The sequence below is a fragment of the Rhipicephalus sanguineus genome, chromosome 6 (genome assembly GCF_013339695.2).
Source record: "Rhipicephalus sanguineus isolate Rsan-2018 chromosome 6, BIME_Rsan_1.4, whole genome shotgun sequence".
In the NCBI taxonomy this organism is placed as follows: Eukaryota; Metazoa; Arthropoda; class Arachnida; order Ixodida; family Ixodidae; genus Rhipicephalus; species Rhipicephalus sanguineus.
The window spans coordinates 99,504,799-99,528,820 of record NC_051181.1 but is presented as its reverse complement, the minus strand read 5'-3'; the positions used below and the strand labels follow the sequence as shown (position 1 = coordinate 99,528,820).

At 44.8% G+C, this 24,022-nt stretch overlaps 1 protein-coding gene across 1 annotated transcript; it reads left to right on the top strand.

Moving 5' to 3' along the window:
* The first annotated feature begins 16 nt into the window (after positions 1-16).
* LOC119396013 (FAS-associated factor 2) lies at positions 17-23,337 on the top strand. Its single transcript, XM_037663044.2, has 12 exons — positions 17-141; positions 535-603; positions 700-803; positions 3,563-3,681; positions 5,534-5,563; positions 7,510-7,610; positions 9,052-9,137; positions 11,117-11,208; positions 11,665-11,842; positions 14,775-14,946; positions 17,662-17,805; positions 20,764-23,337. The coding sequence occupies exons 1-12, from the start codon at positions 67-69 to the stop codon at positions 20,941-20,943; spliced, it is 1,350 nt and encodes a 449-aa protein (XP_037518972.1). The 5' UTR covers positions 17-66; the 3' UTR covers positions 20,944-23,337.
* The last annotated feature ends 685 nt before the right edge of the window (positions 23,338-24,022 follow it).

Sequence of the window (24,022 nt, the reverse complement as noted above, 5' to 3'; positions counted from 1 at the left end):
TGCGAAATCAGAAATTCAGAAATCGAGAAATACGCTGGTGTCTATGTTGCTCGCCAGGTGACGCAAATGGTCATTGTAAGCAAAATGGCGGAAAGCAATGACTTGTCAGCATCCCAAACAGAGAAACTGTTACAATTTCAGGTAAGAGCATTTGTAAAATAACTTGGACTACACACCAGATGTGATCGTTCACATCAGAGGCGCCGTGCAAGGTGTTTCGCATGAAGTGTCATGTGTTGCTCTCGATAAACAACATTACGCTTCCAGCTCTCGTGCTGAAGCGTTAGCGTTCCGATCCAAACTGCACTCGTTTTTGATAACTGCTCTCGTGCGCATCCAGTCTTGTCATTCACCAATATTATCGTGCTCCCAGTTAACGGGGTAAGCACGAGTTTGGCGCGCTGTAGCGACGACCGACCTCTGAAAAAGAGTGTGACATGACTGCAAACTATCGCGTGCTCGGCTGTTTTGTTGCGATTAGAGCATCCCGCTGCTTTTAGTAGACGTGTACTTCAATGTCTCTCATTTTGGCAGGATCTCACGACGATAGAAGACCTCGAAAGGTGTCGAGAAATACTGGACAGGCACAACTGGGACCTCGAGGTGAGAATCCGTCGCGCATTGCTTGCTTCTACTCGTGATTGATGGCCTCACTGTCGTGTGGTAATCGACGTGTTCGCGTTTGTTCACTCGTCACAGGTCGCCGTTCAAGACACGTTAAACATCCAGGAAGGCGCACCGTCCGTCTACTCGCCACCTTCTAGTCGGCAGCCATCGGTCGTGGTCGATCATGCGGACCAAAGGCGAGTAATCGAGTAATCGCGACCGCTTTTCAGTTCGTCAGTGGTCGTGACTGGTTTGCTCAAGCTTGTTCGAATAACAGTAGCGCGTGACTGCATGTAGCTTCTGTTGATTGCTTCAAAGGTGGTGCTACAGTGGCTGTAGTAGCGCGGTAGCTCGAGCAACGTAGGGTGATGTCAACGTGTGCCTGTCAAGGAGCACGCAATATTGCGTGTACTGCTAATCCGCCGGGTTGCGTTATCCCAGACGGAGACGAGTAAATAAACCACTGGTTCGGCTTTACGAGCTTGTAGGTTATGTACAAGAAGAAAAAAAAACTTTTTTTTTTTATGATAGACGTTTCTTCAGGTCCGAATTTGATATTTTTTGTTTACTCGGGTGGCATACAGGTATGTATTTCAGGAGTGATAAAAAGATAGAGAAACCGACTACAAAAGAATAAAAAAAATACAACATAATATCGCACGTCCTTGCTTTTGTTGTGAACAAAGCTCCTGTGCAGGGAAGCCGAAACGTCATTTTCTTATTCATTCATGGTTGGTGTGCTTTGTTTACTTTTTATCATGATGCCTTCGGACCAGACGGGAGGCATCAAGTCAAAACTTTAACTTCCGTCGAAACTTCAGCTTCACAATTCAAGAATATTCAATGAACGGATTCTCCAAACTCACTGTGATGTAGCAAAGCATGTAGCTTCGATAGCAGTGCTTCAAAAGTAAAGACCTACTTATAGCAAGGTGAACACTAGTTCAGAAACTAATTTTCCTGTAGTTTCAGATGTTGTGAGCGTCTCTATGCAATTCTCCCACTTTCATTGACAGTTTATAGTGTTAATTAGGTCACAACTTGTTACAACTCAGCTGCAATCTGTCATTGAAATTATGGGGAAAATATATTGTTTGCATTTGAAATGTTACATATGGGGTGAGTTTGTGCTTGCAGCCTCCGAGCTGCCAGTGAAGCAATCATTTCAGCTATGGGTTCAGTTGCTGTGTCATTGTTAAAGATGAAGCGTTGTGAGAAAGTCACTCTTTAATTCTTGAGTAGGCTCCATTCTTTAATTATAAACACTTTTGTAAACAGGCCAACATTGTGTACGCTAAACCAACAGCACACTTTGCATCTTGTGAAACTTGCATAGAGAAGCGTTTGGTAATCTTTCCAAGTGCAACTGTTGTTAGAACAGCATAATTGAGCACATTTGAGCAGCATAATCGTAGCTCACAAAACATCGTCATGTAGTGTACACGTCAAGCAATGCAGAAGTGGCTAAAAGAATATTATGATATTAAAGGGGCCCTGCAACACTTTTCTAAGTTATAATGGAATAGTCTCACTATAGGCGCATGAGCCTTTACGAATCACATGCCGCAAAAATTTTTGGAATCTTTCAAGTACAAGCGCATTTACAGGGATTTGTCGCACGCCTGAAGCGTTTTCTCTCTCCTTTCGTACCAGCGAGTGCGCTGAAAGCTACGCAGGGAGGAGGATGACAAGGAGGCAAGACAATGTGTCCCATCGTCAGCACGCATCATGACCTTGAGCACTTTTTTTTTTTCTTTGAGCACTCGGCTTACTGTCAGTATGATCGTGAGCGCGGCCCATGGTGGCATCTTGCGGCGGCTACAGTAACTAATGCAGCTTGCGATGCTCAAATAAGCCGACAGCCATGGACTTGGGTATATGGCACAGTAATTTGGGTGTAAGGCATAATTTGTAGAGAGAAGAGAAAGCGTTTTTTAGCTGACTTTGAGAATTAATTGCAAATTCCAGGCCGCGTGCTGCGCTATAACGTTTGGCTCGCGTGTTCTCGGGAGCCTCGACTACCGATCGGCAGCATTTTGACCATGCTCAAAAAGGGTTGCCGGGCCACTTTAAAACAAAGCACAAAGACTGTATTGAACAATGAGCAGCATGTGTGAGTCAAGAACAAAAGTTCGAAATTTGTACCAGGTGCAAGGACAGTGACAACCATTTCCATTCCATCGCTGCATATTACCGAGGTGACATGTGGAGGAATATACTAATCACCAGCCAAGGTGACAAATGCCTTGGGTAGACTACTGTTCGCTTAGTGCGAATCAAAAGGAGAAAAGTTACCAGTGTAGTATGGATGTGTGGCATTTCACTTCCAAAATTTTTAATTCTTCGTTAATCAAGTTACTGATTATCTTGCAATAGAGTTTCACTACATTTCCACTAGCCAAGGCCATTAGAGGCTTTTCATAAAGAATTCATAATGCAGTGTAACAATGCTTGTTAAACTAAGGGTAATAATCGTACTATGACACATAGCTAAAGAGACGGTCATAATATTTTGTCCAGGATAGACAGAAAGAAAGTTGGATCGTGCAGCTTTGTGAGAATGCATGAATAGTAGCGGACAAATTGTCTAATTGTCATAGGTATATGTATACTGGGAAGGGACAGTACTTTGCATGTGCGTCATTGGAGCATAGAGAAGCAAATTACTGTTATTGATAACAGAATGTGATTAGCCAGTTTGATACGAAGTGGCACTAAGCTCCCATTCTTTCATTGCTCAGAATTGTATCAGGCACTGACCTTGTGTAACGCTGACTTTTTCACTTTTTCATCTCACGTTTGTGACCGATAAGGAGGTTTGTAATGTTTGCCTTGTTCACTGCAACTCTTCTCATTTGCAATCTTTTGGAGGATGGTTAGAGGAAAGAAACAACGTTTGAACGATTTACAAGTTGGTGCCGTCAGTGCTGATTTATAATGCGTCTCCACTCCGTAGGTTATTCTACTCTGTCCAGAGTTGGCAGCCCAGTGGTCTTCTGGGATGGGGCAAATTCATCATCACCTTCCCTTTCTCCTTCTTCTACAACACCTTGTTAAACATCATCCGGTATGCGTGTAAGTGAAGTTGCTTGACCTTGTGTGTGGGTCCTTGCATTCATTTTGCTACGGGAACGTCAATATTGATTCTAAATGATCTACTCCGACCTAACTCAACAGGTAATAACAAAATAACATAGACGTTGCGCCACCCATGCAAGTGGCATCCTCACTATACTCTGGCACCAAATGTGCAGAGTTCGTCCAGTCCAAAAGCAGTGGACTGGGCGACCTCTGCACATTTGGTGCCCGTGTATGCTGAGGATGCCACCTGCATAGGTAGCAAAATGGCTATGTCATTTTGTTATTACCTGTTGAGTTAGGTCGGAGTAAATCTTTTAGAATCATGAATTCACCCGGCTTTTGGAGCATTTTTATGTCAATATCGATGTTTACGGTGAACCTATGAAGGGGTTTCTGTTGCTCACCGGCTTTCGTGGGGATTTCTAACACCATTGAGGGAGCACATGTGGCACCTCTTTAGTGGCGTTAAACTCAAAGGCATTGAGTCATGTTGTCACCTTTTTAGAAATCTTTTTAGATTTTGACCCAAAAGTGAGTGTTTCGTGCTTGACTTTGGGAGGACAGTTTACGAGGACGCTTCAAGTGCGTTGAGTAAAAACATTGAAAGTAATTATAATTGCCCAGATTATGTAAAATACGCCTATGCCCATCACGCCAGCAGTCATAACTACCAATCCAACCATATGAAAAGAAAATGACTTCACAGCATTATAGCTGTGTATGTAGGCTGTACAAGGGTCTAGGCTCTTTACGCTATCGTCAATATTGGGTATATTGTAGCCTAAAAACCAAAAATTGTGTTGTTTCAAATGGCAGCATTTCAACTGAAATATTATAACAGTAAAACTTATTTATAATTTTCTGCTATCCTAGTTCATTGCACAGGTTAATGTTAAGTCTAAGCAAGCAGCATGGAAAGTTTCATTGCAAAATATTGATTTGTTCAAAAGTTATGAGCTTTCGTGCAAGAAAAACTGACTAAAAATCAGGTTTCGAGAAAAACAATAATTAAATCTTCCAAACATGTCATATTCTGTTTGAGGGTAGTCACAAAAAGATATAACTTTTGAACAGAACCACAGAGAGGTGTAATTTTTGCTGGGCCACAATTCTGAGTGTCTGTACATTTTTCGAATGTCGAAAATAAAAATTCTCCGTTTTGAAAAAAAAAAGTGTTATTTTAAAGGGTGGCAACATGCCTTAAGCTGCTCAAGCCATTTTTTTATACCCTTGTAGCACAAATACTTTAGTTCGCAAAGATGTGAGTGTATTAAAAAGCGTGATGTAGTAGATATACAGGTTATATTAGGTTATGTTAGGTTGCCGCTACAGCACTACTTGTAGTCAAAGTGTGGCTGCGGGTCTGATACGCTGTCAATATAATTGTTGATTGCTGCCTAGTAGTGTGTTAAATATACCAGTTGTTAACGGAGAGCTTGTAGTTATAACAGAACAAGGATTTGAGTTTTGCTGCAATGCTGCATATGCAGGGACTATTACTGTGTTGTTCAGTTGTACACACTGGATCTGTAGCTAACGTTGACTTTGCTATGAAAACAGCCAGCATTTACGCAGTCTCGGGATGTTGTAGTTTTAGAAGGCGGTTCCGTGATGCATCAACTTGTGTTATCACAAGTTGCTGTTCTTACGAGGGTGAATGCTCGTCAATAATATGCATCGGAGTTTGTTGCTTTCTTAGAGTTTGAAGTTCAGCTATTAGCACATGCCATTCATGTTTTCCTAATGCACAATGCACTTAATTAGAAATGTACATGCCTTGCTGTCAGGCCTGCACCAACCCAAATCCCTTCTCAGTGTTTACTGCAGCATTTTTCTTAATCCGCAGGGAGGATAATTTGGCCAGGACCAAGAAGATGTAAGTATTGCAGCTGGCACCAGGTCACTTCCGTTTTTTATTTTCGTTTGCTTGTTTGGCTTTTCCAGTTGGTTATCCTGCTATTTGGACATGAGCGATGAAAAATTATGAACAGTGTTGATGAGTCCTGTTTTGTGACAACTTGAAATCTCGGAAAATGTTGCGCAGTAATTCTGTGCCCTGATTGGTGTTTCAACATGGAGCTTTGCTGTTGTGTTGCCATCTTTACATTATTTTACTTCTGGTGGGTAACCGCTTTTATTGGAGTTATTGCTGTTAGGTTATTTCTCTCGTGCTAGACGTGCAGACCATGTGTATGTACCACTTTGACGTGTATTTTATCATGAATTCTATGGCGAGATAAGCATTTGCGATTAGTTTGCAATTGCAACTTGGACAGCTGTTCATTCTGGAATTGCTGCGAGCACGAAAAGTTGCTCTTGGACCTGTGGTGGTGCGTGTGTACATACTGAACCAGCCGCGACCGTGAGATAAGATTTGACGGTCTGCATGTGTGCTGCGTATCTGTGTGTTGATCGCGATAACTGCTGTCTTCCCTTTACAGTTGCCTTTGGTTTCGTGCTCACATTTTGCTAGGGATGGTCGAATAGTAAATTTGAGGTTCGAAGCAAACAGTGATTTTGACGAATAGTATATATCACATATTATAGTTCCAATAGTATATATCACATATTATAAAGAAAAATTAGCATTTTTGTCATGACCCAACTAACTTGCAGAATATTTTTGAGAATTGGAATTAAATATATATGACTGTCACTTTTTTGGTTTGAAGTGAAGTGGAAGCAAATTTGAATAGTGGCAGGATTTGAATAGTAATAGGGCCCAAGTTATAAGTTGCAAAATATGTTAAACTTTAAAATGTGCTATACTTAGCGCATATGAGTCCTCTTAGCACGCTTTTAAACTAAAAAAAAAAATTGAGATACAGGTAATACGTACATTTTAGCCGTGAAGTGTGGCTTCGCGGTAGTGCGGATTCCCCTGGAAAGATGGTTTCATGGCATAGCGGCCCCACGCTACAGTGAAAGCACCTTTTCAGGGGGTTACATGCAGTCAAATATACATCTATTCGTTCAGTTCAAGTACTTCGAAATTTCCAATGATTTAAATTCACGTCGAAGTGAATTCGAATACTATAATATTCGTTGGGATATTCGAAGCGCTCGAATATTCGCCCATCGCTAGCGTTTGCGCAGCAGAGGTTCGTTGGTGCTTTCAGTTCTTAGACCTAAACTGCTTCTATGGTCACTAGAATTTGTCTTATTGTTTGAAAGTGCTACGAGTTAAGGTAAACTTCATCCGAATCAGTTGAGCTGTGGCCTAAGAACAACAAACGTCAGTTGAACACACATTTGAACAGTATAATTGTAGCTCGCAACAAGCTAACGTCACCTGCTACAGTGGCTCACTGGCCATATGTGGCATCCTGATACTATATTTTGGTTCCCATTTACATTGGACTTGTCTCAGTGGGATCAGAGATCAAAGGTACAGAAAACTCCTGTGATTTTTTTAACTTTCAAATAATTTCCCATGACTGCAAACATTGTCCCTAAACTTCCACTACTGTTGCATCAACATTCTCCGCATGGCATTTGTACTCTGTAGTAATTATGTGTGGGAATCGTAACATGGCAGTGGTCACTGCTCCTGACGTGTTGGAGCTTTCTTTTAGGACTTGGGAACTTTATGCGCCAGTGTTGCAAGACTTGGTCGCATGTTCAAGAACTCAAGGTAGTCGGAACTTTCCACAAGTTCTGTTGTAACTCCGCAGCGTGTTGTGTGATTAAACTGGGTTAACCAATCAACCAATCACTTAGTTGAGCTTACTCTTAAGACCACTTAGTCCGCAGCTCTGCATAAAGAGCAAGCTGATTTAGAGCTTCCCATGTCACTCAGTTGCTGTGTCCTTGCCATTACAGTGGGTACAGATCCCCTGGCTGATGTGCTGAACTTCATTCAGACCTTTGAGACAAGATATGGGAGCAATCATCCAGTCTTTTACCAGGGCACATACAGCCAGGTGAGCCTGCATTTATTAGTACATACCGGAAAGTAAAGTACCGCAAAAGTGCCTAGTTTCGCGCAAGCGCTTAGTATTAACATTTCCGAAACTTCAGAATTCTGAAAATTATACGTTAAGCGCCCACCCCTTCAAAGTGCCGCAAGCTCCACTTTCATTAGATTTACAGCATCTGCTTGGAAATGCAGTTTAGCTGACTGGCAAAGGTAAGACTTTCTATAGAATTTGAACACTCAACCCAGTGTTTTGTGGAAACATTTTCTGATAAAAAGCAGACCATACATGCATAACTATTATCTCAAAATTGGCATTGTTATACACATCAAAAAAGATTTGACAAACTCTGTTGATTATGTGCGTTCGTATGCTGGTAGCGCTAATGGAACGGAGGAATGGCGTGCACACTGCAGACGTACATCAAAAGCGAAATTATCGCAAATTTGACAGTATTAATTTCCAGTTTTAATTCTTTCACTGGTAGCGCTTTGACTTCATAGATTTCAAGCATGATTGTCGTTCTCTAGCACTTGAAATGCCTTAAGCCACCCTTGTGGCCAAAGCCACTTGTGTGGATTTTAATGAACTTGTGTTGAGTTTGTTTCGGAGCTGTTAGCAAGGTTAATGTTCAACTGAGTGTCTAGAACATGCGTAGTTACTATTGGATGTAGTAGACCGTAACAAAGGCTCTGTCAAGGTTTCATACGTACTAAGGAAACCTATGAAGCCCATACAGAAAGCAGTTTATAGCTTACAGTGCCAAGGCTCCCAAGATTATTATAAAGTGGTTTTCAGTCGGAAGTGGCGACCATTAAAGGGACGCTAAAGAGAAAAAAGTTTTTTCTCATATTAGTAAATTACTCTACTACATTTCAAAAATCACCACGCTTGTTGCGAGAAGACGCTTGGTAAGCGAGAAAACGTGCAAAAAGAAAATGTGGGTGGGGATGCCACCTTGAAATTCCCTTACCAAACGCCGTGACGTCATAGATTTTGACGTCGTCTACTAGGTCATATGTAGTTCCTAATCAGTAAGAATGAAGTACATTGTCCTCCGAGGGGGCCATAGACTTAACACACCAAGTTTCGGGAAGTTTCATAGAGCAAATGTTGCCAAAGTATAAAAAAATACACTTCGAAATCTGACGTCACAAGCAGAGATTTCGGCATGGAATTTAGAAATGAAACTTTGACCTTGATTTCCTCCTCTATGATTTCTCCTCCTCTAATAAACCTCTGATGGTGAAATTAGCAACATTAGAATTCCCGAAGTACACTTTATCAATCTAAACTGATTCATTGTTTCAATTTCGTGTCTCTTTAAATAAAAGGCCAGTGCCTTTAGTACATACTACTTGCTGACAGCATGCTTGGCTGTGATAGTGGAGTTATTAAGGCCTGCAGCCATCTCTTCTAAAAGTACTGATTGCTTTTCTCTATGCAGGCCTTAAATGATGCAAAGCGTGAGCTGAAGTTCCTTCTCATATACCTGCATGGTGATGACCACCAAGACACACCGACGTTTTGCAGGTGGGTTGGTGTTGAGAGACTTACAAGCTCCGTTCGTTTCGCCACCTGAACCAGTTCAAGTGGTGCGGCACCCCACCGCTCGTTGTACAGTGAAACCTCGTTAATACGTACCTGCCGGGAACGCGGCATAGCTACGCACTAAACGGTAGTACGCATTAACCACCAAGTGCAAATTTGCCTCTCCTGGCGTACGCCATCGCTGCCAGCAGAGAAATAGAGTGCCACAGCAAATATTGTCTAAAGTACCCATCGCAAAGCCTTTTCTTTCTTTTTGCCAAAGTGGAGAAAATATCCTAGCACTCTCGCACGACCGCCCGATAGCGCGCGGTGGCCACGCCAAAGAGCATTTCGAAACTATTAAAGGGTCCGGGATACGCAGTGACCGACATAGCGACAAAACGGACAGTGTCTGCATTCCGCAATATATGTGTATGCGTCCGTACCGCGATCTGCTACAAAACGAAAACTGACACGCGATACGGCCGCGTGGAGCCGATCGTCTCCTGGGTAGTTGCGTGCAGCGCGTCGCCTGCTCGGCTCACGTACGCCGTCACTACCGGGCCGTTTGCTGTACCGCACGCGCGCATCAGTCGTGGGATTGTTCTTCGTGCCCACTTCGTTCCAGACCGTGCACAGATGCGGCGAGTAGCTTGTTTGGTTAACGCAGCGATGTCGAGCTTCCTCCGCGACGCTGTAGCGGTCCTGGCAGCGAACGGAGGCGCGTTGGGTGGTCGCCTAATAAAAGCGTGCAATATGGTTACAACAGTGCTACGCTTGCTGTAGCGTACGCGTGCGTTTAGCGTGATATCGTCAATGCAGCGAGGTTTCGCGGCGTCCGCGACCCGCAATGCTCAACTCCGCAACAGCGATCTGCCTTTGTTTCTACATAGCGGTGCGCGCTTGAACGCAGCCCCGCACGAGGCGGCAGCGATCGGCGGCCCAGCGCGTTGAGGTTGTCGCCAAGTAAAAGCGTGCAGTAGGCTTAAAGTAGCGCTGTGCTGCACGCGTGTCCGGGCAGATAGCTGAAGATACTTATTGTGATAAGGTTGTCGGCGATAAGTCATGCTGACGCGTTCGTCGGTGGCCGCCGCCTAGCCTTCGTTCTTTCCCGATGCTTACGTGCAAAGGCGTCGCCGCAATCGCACGGAAGTCTGAATCGGTGATCGACCGATCTCCGCACTTCTAGAAAAGACGGAAAACCTTTGGCGGCACATTGTGGCGTCGAGATTTTCAGCGGTGACGTAAAATTTTATGGCACAAAAGGTTATCTCGGGCGCAGGGTACGCCCTAACCGGTAGGCATAGGGCGAACCACTACGGCTTAAGCGGTCAGCGAATGCATTGGGCTCTATGGGGCTCGGTCGGGGATTCGTCGCAACTACGTTTTAACCGTTAATATGTTTAAAGCGGGTACGTATTAACGAGGTTTGACTGTAGTAGTGCAGCAAAGAGCGACCTCTGAAATGCATCATTCGTTTCAAATGGGCTCAGGAAAGGTGCAGGGCTGGTTCACGATTTGCCTGTACCCTTTCTGATGACACTTGATGCAAACGTTTTGGTTCGAAGTAACAGCAGAGTAGACGACGCAGCGCATAGACTTCAGTGCCGTTTGAACCACACTTGTGCTCATCTGGTATTTCTGTACGACATAGGGTGTAATTAAACCTCAGAACCTAGCCTGTGTGCCGTTCACAACCTCGTAGATTTACCTCACAACCTCGAGTACGCAAAGTGGACAAAACATGTGGCCTGCCCCGTGTCAGCACCTTACTGTTAGCTTTAACCGTCATGTCACGCCTGTACCGCCAAACTCAACTAGCACAATTTCTAAACTTCTCGTGCACCATCATGAACCAGTCCATAGCGGCGGAGGCGAATTGAACGTACTCAAAGCAGGCTTTGAGTGTTGAGGCATGTGGCACAGGACTTCGTCGTTTTCGGCAATTTTGATAGCGTGTCATTGGTTAATTTCATTTGCAGGAACGTTCTGTCCCACCAGCCACTAATAGACTTCATCAACGGACACATGCTGTTCTGGGCGTGTTCCGTCAACCACTCCGAAGGTTACCGAGGTGAGTGGGCGATCTGTGCACTTAAATCTCCTTTCGGTGATAGAGCACTATGATATGTGGAGCACATTATACTGGCCTCTCCTTGTGTCGTATTTTATGCGAAGCTTAGTGTTCTCCAGCATACTTACTGTCCACGAGTCCTTGCACAGTGGCCCTAGCCAGAATGCAAGGTATGATATCAAACGGTTGTCTGCCACACCTCGCAGTGATCAGGTTTCGTGCTCAATAGCTCTTGCCTCACCATATTGCACTGCTCGTTGAGGTAGCTGTGAAGCAGCAACTAGATGAAAAGAGCTAACGAGGGTGTCTACACAATTTTTTTTCTTTTGAACCTGTAAGTGTGTCCTTGCTTCCTAAAAAAAAAAAGAAGAGTCTAGAATTTTTTATAATGTAGCATCCTCTTGTTCACTCTGCACGAAATGCTATAGCATAGATCCTCGACTGTCGTTCGCGCAGTGTCACAGGCACTTCGGGAGAACACATACCCATTCCTGGCCATGATAGTGTTGCGGGACCACCGTATGACGGTGGTCGGCCGTCTCGAAGGCCTCATGGAGCCGGACACGGTCTTGTTGCGGCTTCAGCAAATCATGGTCGACAACGAAGCTGCTCTCATCACGGCACGCATGGAGAGGTCAGTAGGGCTTGACCTTCACCACAATGAATTGGCCCGGGCTAGTCTACAATCTGGCTTTTGTTGTTTTGGTGTTTACCCACAGTGGCGGCTTAGCAGCTGGGTCATTGTTCTTGTCAGTTCAAGGCCATTTGGTGGAGCTTCATCAGCAGACATCTGCTCCAGAATTGCTGCTGGTAGCTCATTTTAAAGGCAGCATGACATGAAATTAACATTACTGCCGTTTAAACGTCTGTCACTTCAGTTTCTTGATGTTACCGAATGAGATCTGGGAAGACGTCCAATACAGTATAGACCGCTTATAACGTAAGTCGCCGGAGTCGCGAATATCCGCACTATAAGCGGTACCGCACTATAACCAAAACAACCTTCTTCAAAGGCTGCACTTGCGCAAAACGTGTTGAGCATGTAGCCTCGCGTGTCCGATAATCGACATATGCGATTTGGGGCGCTTACAACCACTTAAATCTCCGAATGTTCAAAAATTAACCGCCAAAGACGTACCCGCATTGCCAACGAAATGAACACGGGGAAAAAAAGCAAACAAAACAAAGTGCCATCGCGGAAATTCGCCGACTACGTTTCAGGCCACCTCGAGGTATGCGCGTTACACAGAAACCATGTCGAATCGCGACCGAAATTTCACGTGCTGAGCGCGGTACCGTTCGTTCGATTTCAAGGGCGCGCACGCGATGTCCAAGACATTGCAATCGAATCCGGAACCACCATTCGGGAGTTGCTTGTGCCAACCATGCCTTCGTTTTCATTAACGATATGATTCCCTTCCCTTCAAGTACAGCCATCGCAAAAAGTTTCGTTGATTCCGCCCCAAACCGCAACTTTTATCGCCCGCGACCGCTACCGAAAAGCAACCAACGCTGATTAGGCCTAGCCTGCGGTTCGGCATGTTGTCGCGGGAAGTTTGACCAAGACAACATGAAGGTCGGACGTCGAAAAGATCGCACTCAAGCACTAACCCAAGAACAGCGCGCGTGATATGAAGTTAGTGTTAGCGGCCGGGAGATCAACGGCGACAAAAGCTCGCCAAGCTCGTTTAAGTCCGCGCACTGGCAGAAAAGGCGAAAGCTCGCGTCATGAAGCCGCATAACTTTTCAATTTGCGGACGAGGTACCAAACGCGATATCTCTAGCAAGTGTGATAACGACGACGCTTTTCCCGACAGGAAAAGCGCACTTGGTGAGGACGCGATTGTACGTTCCACGCGGAACGCGCTTGACGCGCTGCCGGCAAGCGGCCGCGGCGGCCGCGGGGCCTTGCCGCCGCCGGTGCAAAGGCTACTCCGTCGCCTAGGCAACCACCATCCTTCCCCACTCGGCGAGCCCGCACAGCGCTGCCGCGGTCTTTTTCCTCCCTCCGCCCCTCGTTCGTTCACTGTGCGTGCCCTCGCCCTTCGTAACGACCTCGTCGCTCCCTCCCCAGCGGCGTACCTCCTTTGAGAACAGCACTCGCTACAGCGTTTGTCAGAAATATTTTCCCGCAACCGCATTATAAACGGTATTTCATCTTGGGGGACTGCACAATAAGCGGTATGCGTATACATGCGGTTCTATGGGAGGGTAAACGGGAGTCGAAAAAGACCGCATTATAACCGGTCCTGCACTATATGCGGTTACGTTATAAGTGGTCTGCACTGTATATGGGATGGTATCGAAACTTTTTTTGTGCTTCATGTTCATAGAAGAGCATGTAAACAGTGGGAACACACCTGCCGTGCCATCTGTTCTGCCAAGACATAACCCACATTTTCTCCTTGCCCAGTCGTGAAACTGTCGCACTGGCCAAGCATGCTGTCGTAGTCAGAGGTGGCAAAATTACTCCGAAAAAGTAGTTACATTGCAACATTACAAATTATAGCTGGCCTAAAGTGATGACATTATATTACTATTACTTTTGAAAAATGATGAAATTACTTTGAATTACTTTAAAGGGGTACTGACACTTTTTTTTGAAGGAGAGTTTGCTCTGCCATATAAATCTCCTGTCTACAGAGACAGATCTGAGCAAGTGTGAAGCTCAGCAAACGCCGATAAGATATTTTACTTTATTAAAGTTCATTTTTCCATGGCGCACCTACTGTCATCGACGCTAGCTTGATGTCAGGCTGCAGTGCTAATTCCCGTGACTTCACACAGCAGTCTGGCTAGTTGTGATGACGCCAGGTACCACAACTTCCAAAGTGGCCGCTTCTGCATCACCAAAACATTCAATATGGCCGCTTGTGCGTCACCAATGGAGCCATGGTGCAGAGCGTCCGTGGGAATGTCGCGATATCTTGCGCAAGCACGTGACGAGAAGCTCATACCATGTTGTGACGTCAGGGTACAGTAGAAGCCGAAACTAGCTTTTAAAAACATGCTGTAATTACTTCTTGAGGCTGCACTTGCGCTTAGCAGTACATTTTCTAGGCTCTTGAGGGCTTGGCCTTTGATTTGATGCAAGAAAATGACAAATTACAATTTTCGTGTCAGTACCCCTTTAACAAAAGTTGATCATTTATGTACTAACCCATGGCTTTGAGTTCAGATTCTGTGTGGCTTTTCTGTGGGCCTGCCTCGTTCCCACATTCGAGATCTTGCACGCAGATTAAATTGCCTTTGTTATTTTTGTGTCCTTTTCCGGTCCATTTCTTATGCTATGAGGGAAGTACAAATGCTGTATATTCATATCTGAATCATTCATTCATTCATTCATTATCTGTATCAAATGCTGTATATTCATAGTCCAAAGTAATTGGGAACGTAATGAATAATTTTCATGAAATTGCTCGTTTGAAGCACTAATTCATTACATTGCCCATTACAGCAAAAAGTGTAATTTCATCACTGCCGAGTCTGGTCACAGCCTGACAGATTCCTTTGACACAGACTTCTTTGTCTGTGGGTTTCACGCTCTCTCTTTCGTGGACGCACAGGGACGAGCGATCCTTGACGCAGAGCTTGCGGCAGCAGCAGGACGAGGCGTACCAGGCCTCGTTGCTCGCCGACCAGGAGAAGGAGAGGCGGCGACTCGAGCAGGTCAAGCGTCAAGAGGAGGAAGAGCAGCGCCAGCGGGAGCAGGCTCTCCAGGAGCAGCAGAGGAAAGAGGTCAGGCTCTCTTAAAAGCTCATTTTGCACAAAGCAAAGCTTAAATACTGGTGTCATATGGTTACTTTCTGTCACAATCAGGGCCAATCCGGATTAGGCTCGACCCAGATCAGCTGCCGTCACAGTCACTTTCAATTGCGATCAGGCCTGACCGGGATCAAGACTATTACGAATGCGATCTGGCTTTCAGGTCACAATTTAACTCTCATATACACTCAAACCTCATTATAACAAAGTCACATCTGCCATGAAAACAACTTCGTTATATCCGAAAATTCGTTACAAGCGTTTATTTTTAACACTGTATCTATTACAAGACAGTTATTAATTTACTTCGTTATAACCGATAATTCGTTATATCCATGTTCGTTATATCGAGGTTTGAGTGTACACCAAACTCAGTTCGGATTAGTTTTACTTGTGTAGCTGCAACCATTGTTGACTATAATAAAGTAGGGTTAAAAAGAATTGCTGGTGTGGTAGTTACGGCTTCGCTCTTTATTCTGCCCCTATTAAAATGGTGGCCACAGCCGCCGTCTTGGTAGGGGCAGGATAAAACAGCGTTCAGTGAAGAAAAATGGGAGTGTTTTCCTCCCATGCCCTGGAAATTTTATGAGACGGGTACCGTATTTACTCGAATCTAACGCGCACCTTTTTTTCAGTAAAATGAGTCTGAAAATCGCATGCGCGTTAGAATCGAGTACCGAAAAAAAAAAAGAAACTCGGTTATCATATTGCCATCGGCATTTCAAAATGGCCACCTCCTACTCGCCTCAGCCATTTCTGCAATTGTTTCAGTTTGTATGTGTGCCGAGGAGTTCGTCATCCCGTTCTGCATTCGCATCAACGGCATGGAAGTGCCGACTCCAAATACTCGACGAGTGCACCACGATGCCGCATTTAAAAGAAAAGTTATTACCAGTGCAGAGACAGACGGAAATCGGGCCGTATCACGGTTCACGGTCGTACGGAGTTCCCGAAACATGTGTGCGAGACTGGCGCAAACAGAAGCAGAAGATTTTTTACGGCAAAGCTGGTTTCAGTGGACCAAAGCAGGGCTGGTTTCCCGAAATCGAAGAGCGTTTACAGCGACAAGGAGTTGTCCGACAGCGACGAGGACTGATCGATTGCGCGACTCGTATCACCACCGTAGTGGTGACAGTTTAGCGGCAAGGCCTGTTTTGACTTTGTGTTTTATTTTTTGAAACTTTAGTTCTTTAAAACCCTAATACTTGTTCTTCGGAATGTGCGAAGGTTGATTCCTACGGACTTATATTTGTTCTTTTCTCTCACGAAAAACGGGTGCGCGTCACAATCGATGTTTTACTTTTTTTTTTTTTTTTTGGTCGCGGAAAACGGGTGCGCATTACAATTGAGGGCGCGGTAGAATTGAGTAAATACGGTACTGCTTAATGTGTGTGTTTGTGTCACTGGCTTTCTCATGAAACCTCAAAGTTGGCAAATTTTATGGGAGATCAAGTCATCAACGCTCATCTGGCCATGTTACTTTCTTAGGGAACAACAATCTCTTTCTTCAGAATTGACCCAGCTTTTACGTTAACAGAGCAAGAAAACTTGATCTCTAAGCAGGCACCACCAGAAAAGAGTCTGTTTCCGAGATAAAAGGTGGTCAAGTGCTGGCTTCACTTTTGCCTGTAAGGTAGCGCTTCTGCTCTAGAATTTATTTTTAATCTCCTTGATCATAATCGAGAAATCCTATCTGGATCAGCCCTGAGTGCAATCAGAAGTGTCCGTGTAATGCTGGTATTGGTACAGATGACTGAACCGTCTCAGATGCATTGTAGAAAGCATGGTCAAGCATAGAATTTTGTACGAAGGTTTATAGAGACTTTTGGCCTGCGTACTACCCGCTGCGGTGGCTTGTGGCTGTAGCGGGGCATGGGTTCAATTTCTGGGTATGGTGGCTGCATTTCATTACAGACGAGGTGCATAGTAAACACCCATGGACCTAGATTTGAGGAACTCGTCAAAGCACCCGGCTTGTCAGTAATTACTCCAGAGTCTCCTGCTACGGTGCACCTCATAAACATGTCGTTATTTCAGCATGTAAAACGTTGCAATTTTTTTTGCTCTGCAATCATTCAGTTGCCACGGAAATGATCGTTAGCATACGACACAGATTCTGTCTCATCTTTGTGCTTACATTGTTAGATGTCCTTGCAGCTGCATTCATTACAATTAATCTTTGCAACATTTCCCAGATAGTAATCTTTTTGTAGATGCACGTGTGAAGTGAGTTTCGGCAGGCATTCATAATTATTCTAAGATATCACTTGTATGGCTTGGCGTTTCCAATTTGTGATGTCACGGAGCCGTATGAAGCCAAGAGGATGAGTCTTAGGCAAATCCACAAGCTGCCGGCCATTCCAGTTTACGCTGTGCCACCGCACAAGCAGATCTCCCCGTCATCACCGTCGACTGCGTGATTCTTGCTTTTCTTTTTCTACGCTATGTGTGCAGCGTCGATATCATTCGCGTGCTGCGCATAACTTGAGCAAGAGTGAGTGAATGGATCTGTTGGTCAAAATACAGGCCTGTACGGGCATCATACTGGGAGTGCGTTACGAAAGGTGTGCAGGGAAGCCGAACCGAATGATGGGCGGATGGAATGATGGACGGATGGACGGATGGAATGAAGGATGGATGCAGTGCCCGAGGAAGTGAAGCAAGTGATTACTCTTACTTCCCTTGTAGGAGATTCAGCGTATGAAGCTGGAGCTCGTGGACCAGATCCCTGAGGAGCCGCCTGATTCGGACCCTGGGAGCATCCACCTCGTCATCAAACTTCCAACGGGAACCCGTCTCGAGAGGCGGTTCAGGCGGACACAGTCACTCAAGGTGTGTTGTTGTTACAAATTCAACATTGCATTTGTATCTGGAACAGCAGTTGCAGTAGCTTTCTTGAACGTGGTGGTGATATAGACTTGATACGACTAAAAGTCACCAGTCCAGCGCATCAGGGTGGCTCCACGCAGGAAGCGACTCTAGTAATCATGTTCACTTTCATTCTTTTTTGTCCCCACTTCCGCGTTGCTGATAACCTAAGCATGTGGAATGTGGGCAATGTGGATTCAACTCTTAGTCGTTTTTTCGATCGCTCTTTTCTCCACTTTCCCTACGTTTATTTCAGTTTAAGAAAACAGTCAGTTATACGCAGTTGTGTAGAGCAAGGTTTGGTGGTACAGTAGAACCCCGCTGATACGTTTTTGAAGGGACCGTAGGAAATAAACGTAAGAGATGGGAAACGTAAGAGCCGAAAAACAGGAAAAACGACAAAATATTTAGTGGTACAGAATTTTATTTCAATGCTTACGAGCAGCACGAAAATTGGCGCGCTCGGCCGCGATCTAGTCGATGGATAGAAACGCAGAGCTGGGGACGGCCTCATCCACAGAAACGTAATCAATGTATGTGATTTTTTTAACGCCAACAGCTGTAGGCATGAAAGAACTAAGCACACGCAATTACGACCAGCACGCCGAGTCCGACCGCGAACTGCGTGCACGACCATGCGAGCTCCAACCAGCTCGAACTCCTCCCGTCCTCCGACAAATAAGGATGATGATGAGTCTATGCCAACGCGATGGCAGAAGTGAATGCCAATCTCGAAGGCCTTGCTTTCGCGAGCAATTACATCATAGACGCCACCTTTGCAACACGAATCTCCAAGCTTTTGTTTGCATCAATTGAAAAATCCTGTTGCTTGCGCCTCTCATGCGGCTAATATTACGGTCAAACCAGGCCAAGCTGCGTGAAAATGCACCATGGCCGCTCTCTTCGGTAGTCACTCAGTCGGCTCCGAGCGCAATTCGCGACGTATCATACGGGAACGGTCTGACAGTTACGATGTAACAGCGGGGTTCCCAATACATTGTATCCTATGGGAGCTATGCCGGGACCGGCGGAAAACGACGTAACAGCCGGGAAAACGCAGCAGTGAGGAATGTAACAGCGGGGTTCTACTGTACAGTAGACTCCCGTTAAGACGAACTCAAAGGGACCGCAGTCATCTGTTCGTCTTATCAGGAGTTCGGCTTATCAGAAGTGCCCCCAAAAAGAGATGCTAACATGCCAAGTGCATCCAAATATGTTACTTGAAAACACTGAATGGAGTAGACTGACAATGGGGGCAAAAAGACAAGAAAAAAGAATTTATTTGGCTCATCTAGATAAAAACTATGCCTTTAAGCAGAGTATTTACACGAATCTTACGAGCACCCAATTTCGCGGGTTCAAAAATAAAAAGCTCATGAAGATATTTGCTACCATATTTTAATGATAAAACTCTAGCACGCTCCTATGTTGATGATTAGAAAAAAAAATTAAGAGACAAGCACAATTTTCCTTCAAAGAATATAAAATTGATTGTCATGGCAGTTCCTTTTCTTCCGCGAGCCTGTTGTGCTGGCTCTAAGATCACTTCTGGATACGTGTCGGTCGCGTGCTGTTGCCTTAACAAAGTCATTATAGGCTGAGTTGCTTAAGAAAGTCTGCAAGGTTTTCTTCGAGGTCCGGATATTTTCTTGTTTTCGGCCCGTAGTAACATTTCCTGATCGACGTGCAGTTGCCGCGGCTGTTCTCCCGACCGCGAACCGAAACTGCATTTCACGCGTGATGCCCTCAGTTTAGCTCGCGAGTGCGATCTCTTGTACGCCCGATCTCCGTGTTGCCTAGGGCAAGCTTCTCGCGGCGGCATGCCAAGTTGCAACGCGCACGCTAGGCCTAACGAGCGCCATGTCGGTGGCGGCGGACTACAGAAGTTGCGGTTTGGTGCCGAGTCAATGAAACATTTTGCAGTTGTTGGATTTAGAAGGGGTGACTTACATCTTTAACGAAAACGCAGGCGTGCGTGTGAAACACTCGAGTGGTGGTTTGTGGTTGCCACCGTTTTCGACATGGCGCACGCGCAGTGTGCTACCGCGGCGACTTCCCGTGACGGCGCATTTTTTCCACGTTCGTTATGTCGACACCCCAGGTCCGTGGACGCTAACCGTTCAACATTTCCAAATGTAAGCAGACGCTAACTTACGTTCCAGTCGCATGCCTCGAGAGTCGGAATCGCGCGCCTACCCGTTGGTCATGTTTTGAACACGTGCAACCTTTCAAAAATGTTGTTTTGGTTGTAGTGCGGATATTCGCGACTCCGGCGACTTATATTATAAGCGGTCTATGCTGTATAAACAAGTTAGAGTTAACAAGACTGCATTGTTTCGTTCTTTTTTCTGCCAGTACGCTTATCGTCGGCACGATTTCAGCTTTTGCACTTAATTTGAAGTGTAAAGCACCATTTGCAACCACATAAGTAGCGGTCCGAGATAGCGCTCACAAGTTACCACTCGCAAAACTCCTTATATACTTCGTAATTTCATCTGCGCAATTCATTTGTCCATGACTGTTCTGTCGCATTCAGTATAACGTGAAACATGGCAGGGAGCAGCCAAACGAGCTCCAAGCTTGTTGGTAGGTTTCACTGTCCCTTGTTTTCACAACTAATTGCCGTTTTCTAATCCATTGTCACCCCCAAACGAGAGAACTGCGTTTAGTTGTGGAAGCGAGGGCAAGTAGAATTCATGCTCAACATTGGATATCGTTCGGCCGTGCGCTCTCTTGTTGCACGTCATCTTGAGTGCAATAGGTACACGTGAATGGCCGAGTGGAACTTCTAATGAGTGATGTGATATCCAAACGACAGGTTTGCCTTAACGTTGCCGTGATATTCAAATGACAGCATTGCCTTAACGTTGCCTCATCATTCCTCCTTTTCTTTTCACTTACCCCCGTCCCGTATCGGCCCAGTATCTGTACTTCTACGTGTTCTGCCAAGCGGACGCGCCCAACAGCTTCGAGATCATCACAAATTTCCCGCGGCGGACACTGCCCTGTGAGCCCACACACGAGTGCCCCGAGCCGCCAAGTTTTGCCGAGATTGGACTCGGGAAGACAGAGACTGTGTTTGTCCGCGACCTGGACGCGTGAGCATCATCAGACTGCACCCGCCAACCTAGGGTTTTTTTTCTCTCTTGCCGCTGCCACTGCTGCTGCTATTGGTTCCTTCCGTTCTTTACCCTCCCAGCGTAGCTGGCAACTGTTGGCTGTGCGCGACTACAAGCCATCCATTATTTTTTTTTGTCTTCGTTCTGGGCTTTAGTTGTTGTCACGAGACCTTGTTCACTCTCATACTATGCGCAGTTATAAACTGAGAGTTTGCTCTCGGGTCGCCTTGGAGCTCTCTTAGAGTTCTTTTTTTTTTTTTTTTTTTTCGCGGGATGGAGACATGGTGAGGAACAAAAACAATAGAGTTACGCACGCTAATGCGTCGAGAGGGTTTTTTTTTGTTTTCCTCGTAGCCTCCTTTCTACAGTTTTGCGACGTGTGAATTGCACGGTGAGGTACCGCAGGCATGTCGCCGCTCAAACTGCACAGCTCCGCCACTGGGAGGTGCACAGCACCACTCATGACCTGGCAAATGTTGTTAACGAGCCGCGTAATTTTTTGGTGACCCTGTTTGTTTGTGATAAGGATGCAGGCATGCAGCAGCAACTTCCTTTTAGTTAAGAACCATTTTTTCGTTTTTTTTATATAGTAACGGAAGTCAGTGCAGGTTCACCTGAATGGTGGTGAAGTTCATCGATAATATGTAGATATCAATGGAGGGTCACCAAACGTGATGGACGATCGGTGCCCGTTTATTGTGCACAAAACCGTAGAAAGGGGGCTTCTTTTTTCGTTCATCTCCTCTACCAGTTTCAGTTCATTGGAAGATGACGGAAAAACATGGTTAAGTTCATGGGTGAACTCTACACTTGAACTACCTTTGTTAACCTGTTTTTCTCGTGTTGTCTGGGTAGTATTCCTGCTGTTTGTAAAGGAGAAAGAGATATCTGCTTTGGCTTCCAGCAAACCGCTGAGGTATGTATACAGCACATGCCAGTTTTAGGATTTTTCTTTGTTACTTTTGGATGACAAGCAAACATTTCCATGACACTTGATGTCTTCTTTTTTTCCTATGTGTCTGAATTTAATGACAGGTAGCATTTCTCACAGAAACGGGAAAAAAAAAATTGTGTTCGCCAGTCTAACTGTGACAAGGTGCTCCGCAGGAAAGTGTTCATTGTTTTTCCCCGAGGCATTTAATTACCGAAAGCCGCAGGCCAAGCTGGCCCAAAAACTTCGTATCGGTTCCATAACCACTTTGGCTTGACGCTAGCCGTGCATAGCTCGAAAGGAGTCTTTTCTCGTCGCTTACTGGTTGAAAAATTCTTACGACAAAGGCTTAACGGTTAGATTGGTGTGAGCCAAGACGTGGTGGACAAGATCGAGAAGAGGTTGCCGGTGTGAATTGATAAACATGCAGAAATAAATTGTAAGAAAAATATATATACACGTTTGGTCAAGGGATGGCAGCCTGCCTCAGAAACGGTGCGAGCTGCATTGCGTCGAGCTAGAGTTGACTTCGAGTTGTGTGTTGCGGTATTATCATGCTTATGGCGTTTTTTTATTGTTGGTTTGACAGCGATGTCTGTGTTACAAAAAGACATAATTGGAAGACATGCTGATGTTGTAGTGACGAAACCCTGCTTTGAGTTGACCTCTGGATGACGGGTTCTGCCACAGAAATTCCCGTCACTACAATGTTGTACTGCAGCACTGCATCCCAAAGCAACCGTATTTTATTAAATTACAATGAAATATGTTTTGCTTTGTTAATAAACCAATTTCAAAGCCCAGCATGTCACTCTTATATGTCCGACAAAATATGCACAATTTATTTTCTTTCTTGGGAAAAAGAAATTTCTAATGAGTGCATATGCAGTCTAACCGTGCATACTTAGTTAATTACATTGTTGAATATGGTACGCTATAGTGTGCACAATGCAAAGATGACAGTGCGGCATCTAATTTGATGAACCTCGTGACTCCCGCATCTCTGCGACTCTGACCTTGTGGTGTTGTGAATAGAAGATGTGAAATTTGTGAGATAGGTCTTTTTTGTTTCTTCCTTGAATTTTTACTACTACAGGATTCATTTGTTTCAAGCGTGTTTGTTGTAGCTTTGTCGCGATTGCGCCAAGTACTCTGGAGAGCTGCATTTTGAAAAATGCGGGCACATTTCATTTGAACTCCTTCGACGCCATGCTCTTTAGGTTCCTTCTTTTCTTACTGTCGTCAGCACCGGGCAGCATGATGTAATTATTTATATGGAGAAGTATCTACAAGATATATAGGAGGGAGAGAGGGTAAAGCTTTGTGGCGTCTTTTGAGGGCAAGCAGTGCACCGGTTGTGTGTTGCCCAGCTACTGATTTTGATGTAGCCACGAGCTCAGCTGATGTGCCTGATTTTTACATCAATAAAAAAAACAGAATAATGTATTTTTGCCCTGTGTCTATATATAGAAATTTCCCTTGTTGCCACTGAAGCAATACAAAACACATAGACATGAGGAATGGTGTTGGTGGTTCGACATTGTAGTGCTATATTGAATAATAGAAGCAGAATTGCTGTAGTACTAAGTTACGTTTTCCTTACCTACGTCATGGATTTTGACGGCGTTACTAGGGCTTACGTAGTTCCTAATCGGTAAAGATTAAGCACATTGGGCTTTGAGGGGGTCAGAGACTTAATATAGCAAGTTTCAATTAATTTAGTTGAGCCAATGTTGCCAAAATACGAAAAATTCATTATGAAATCCGTAACGTCACGCGCAGCGATTTCAGCGCGAAGTTTAAAGAGGAAGCTTTGGCCTTGATTTTCTCCGCTATTATTTTGCATTTAATACTGTGAATATCGCCATTAATGTCTTCAGAGTACGGTTTATCAATCTAAACCGATTCATTGTTCCACTTTAGTGTCGCTTTAAAGGGATACTGAACAAAAATTTTGCCGCCGGCGTACAGCCGCCGCGCTCTGACAGTCTTCCAAAAATACATGTAACTGTTAAAAAATATGTGAAATAAACTCTGTTTATGGGAACACGTATTCCGAGTAGAATTTCGATGTCTTCGTTTTTTTTTTTTCCTGATTTTTGTTTAGTATCCCTTTAAAGGGACCCTGGAA

Coding starts and splice junctions, on each gene's coding strand:
- LOC119396013 (XM_037663044.2), top strand. CDS start 67: ATGGTCATTGTAAGCAAAATGGCGGAAAGCAATGACTTGTCAGCATCC. Junction 3,682..5,533: donor AAACATCATCCGGTATGCGT/GTAAGTGAAGTT, acceptor CTTAATCCGCAG/GGAGGATAATTTGGCCAGGA. Junction 14,947..17,661: donor AGGAGCAGCAGAGGAAAGAG/GTCAGGCTCTCT, acceptor CTTCCCTTGTAG/GAGATTCAGCGTATGAAGCT.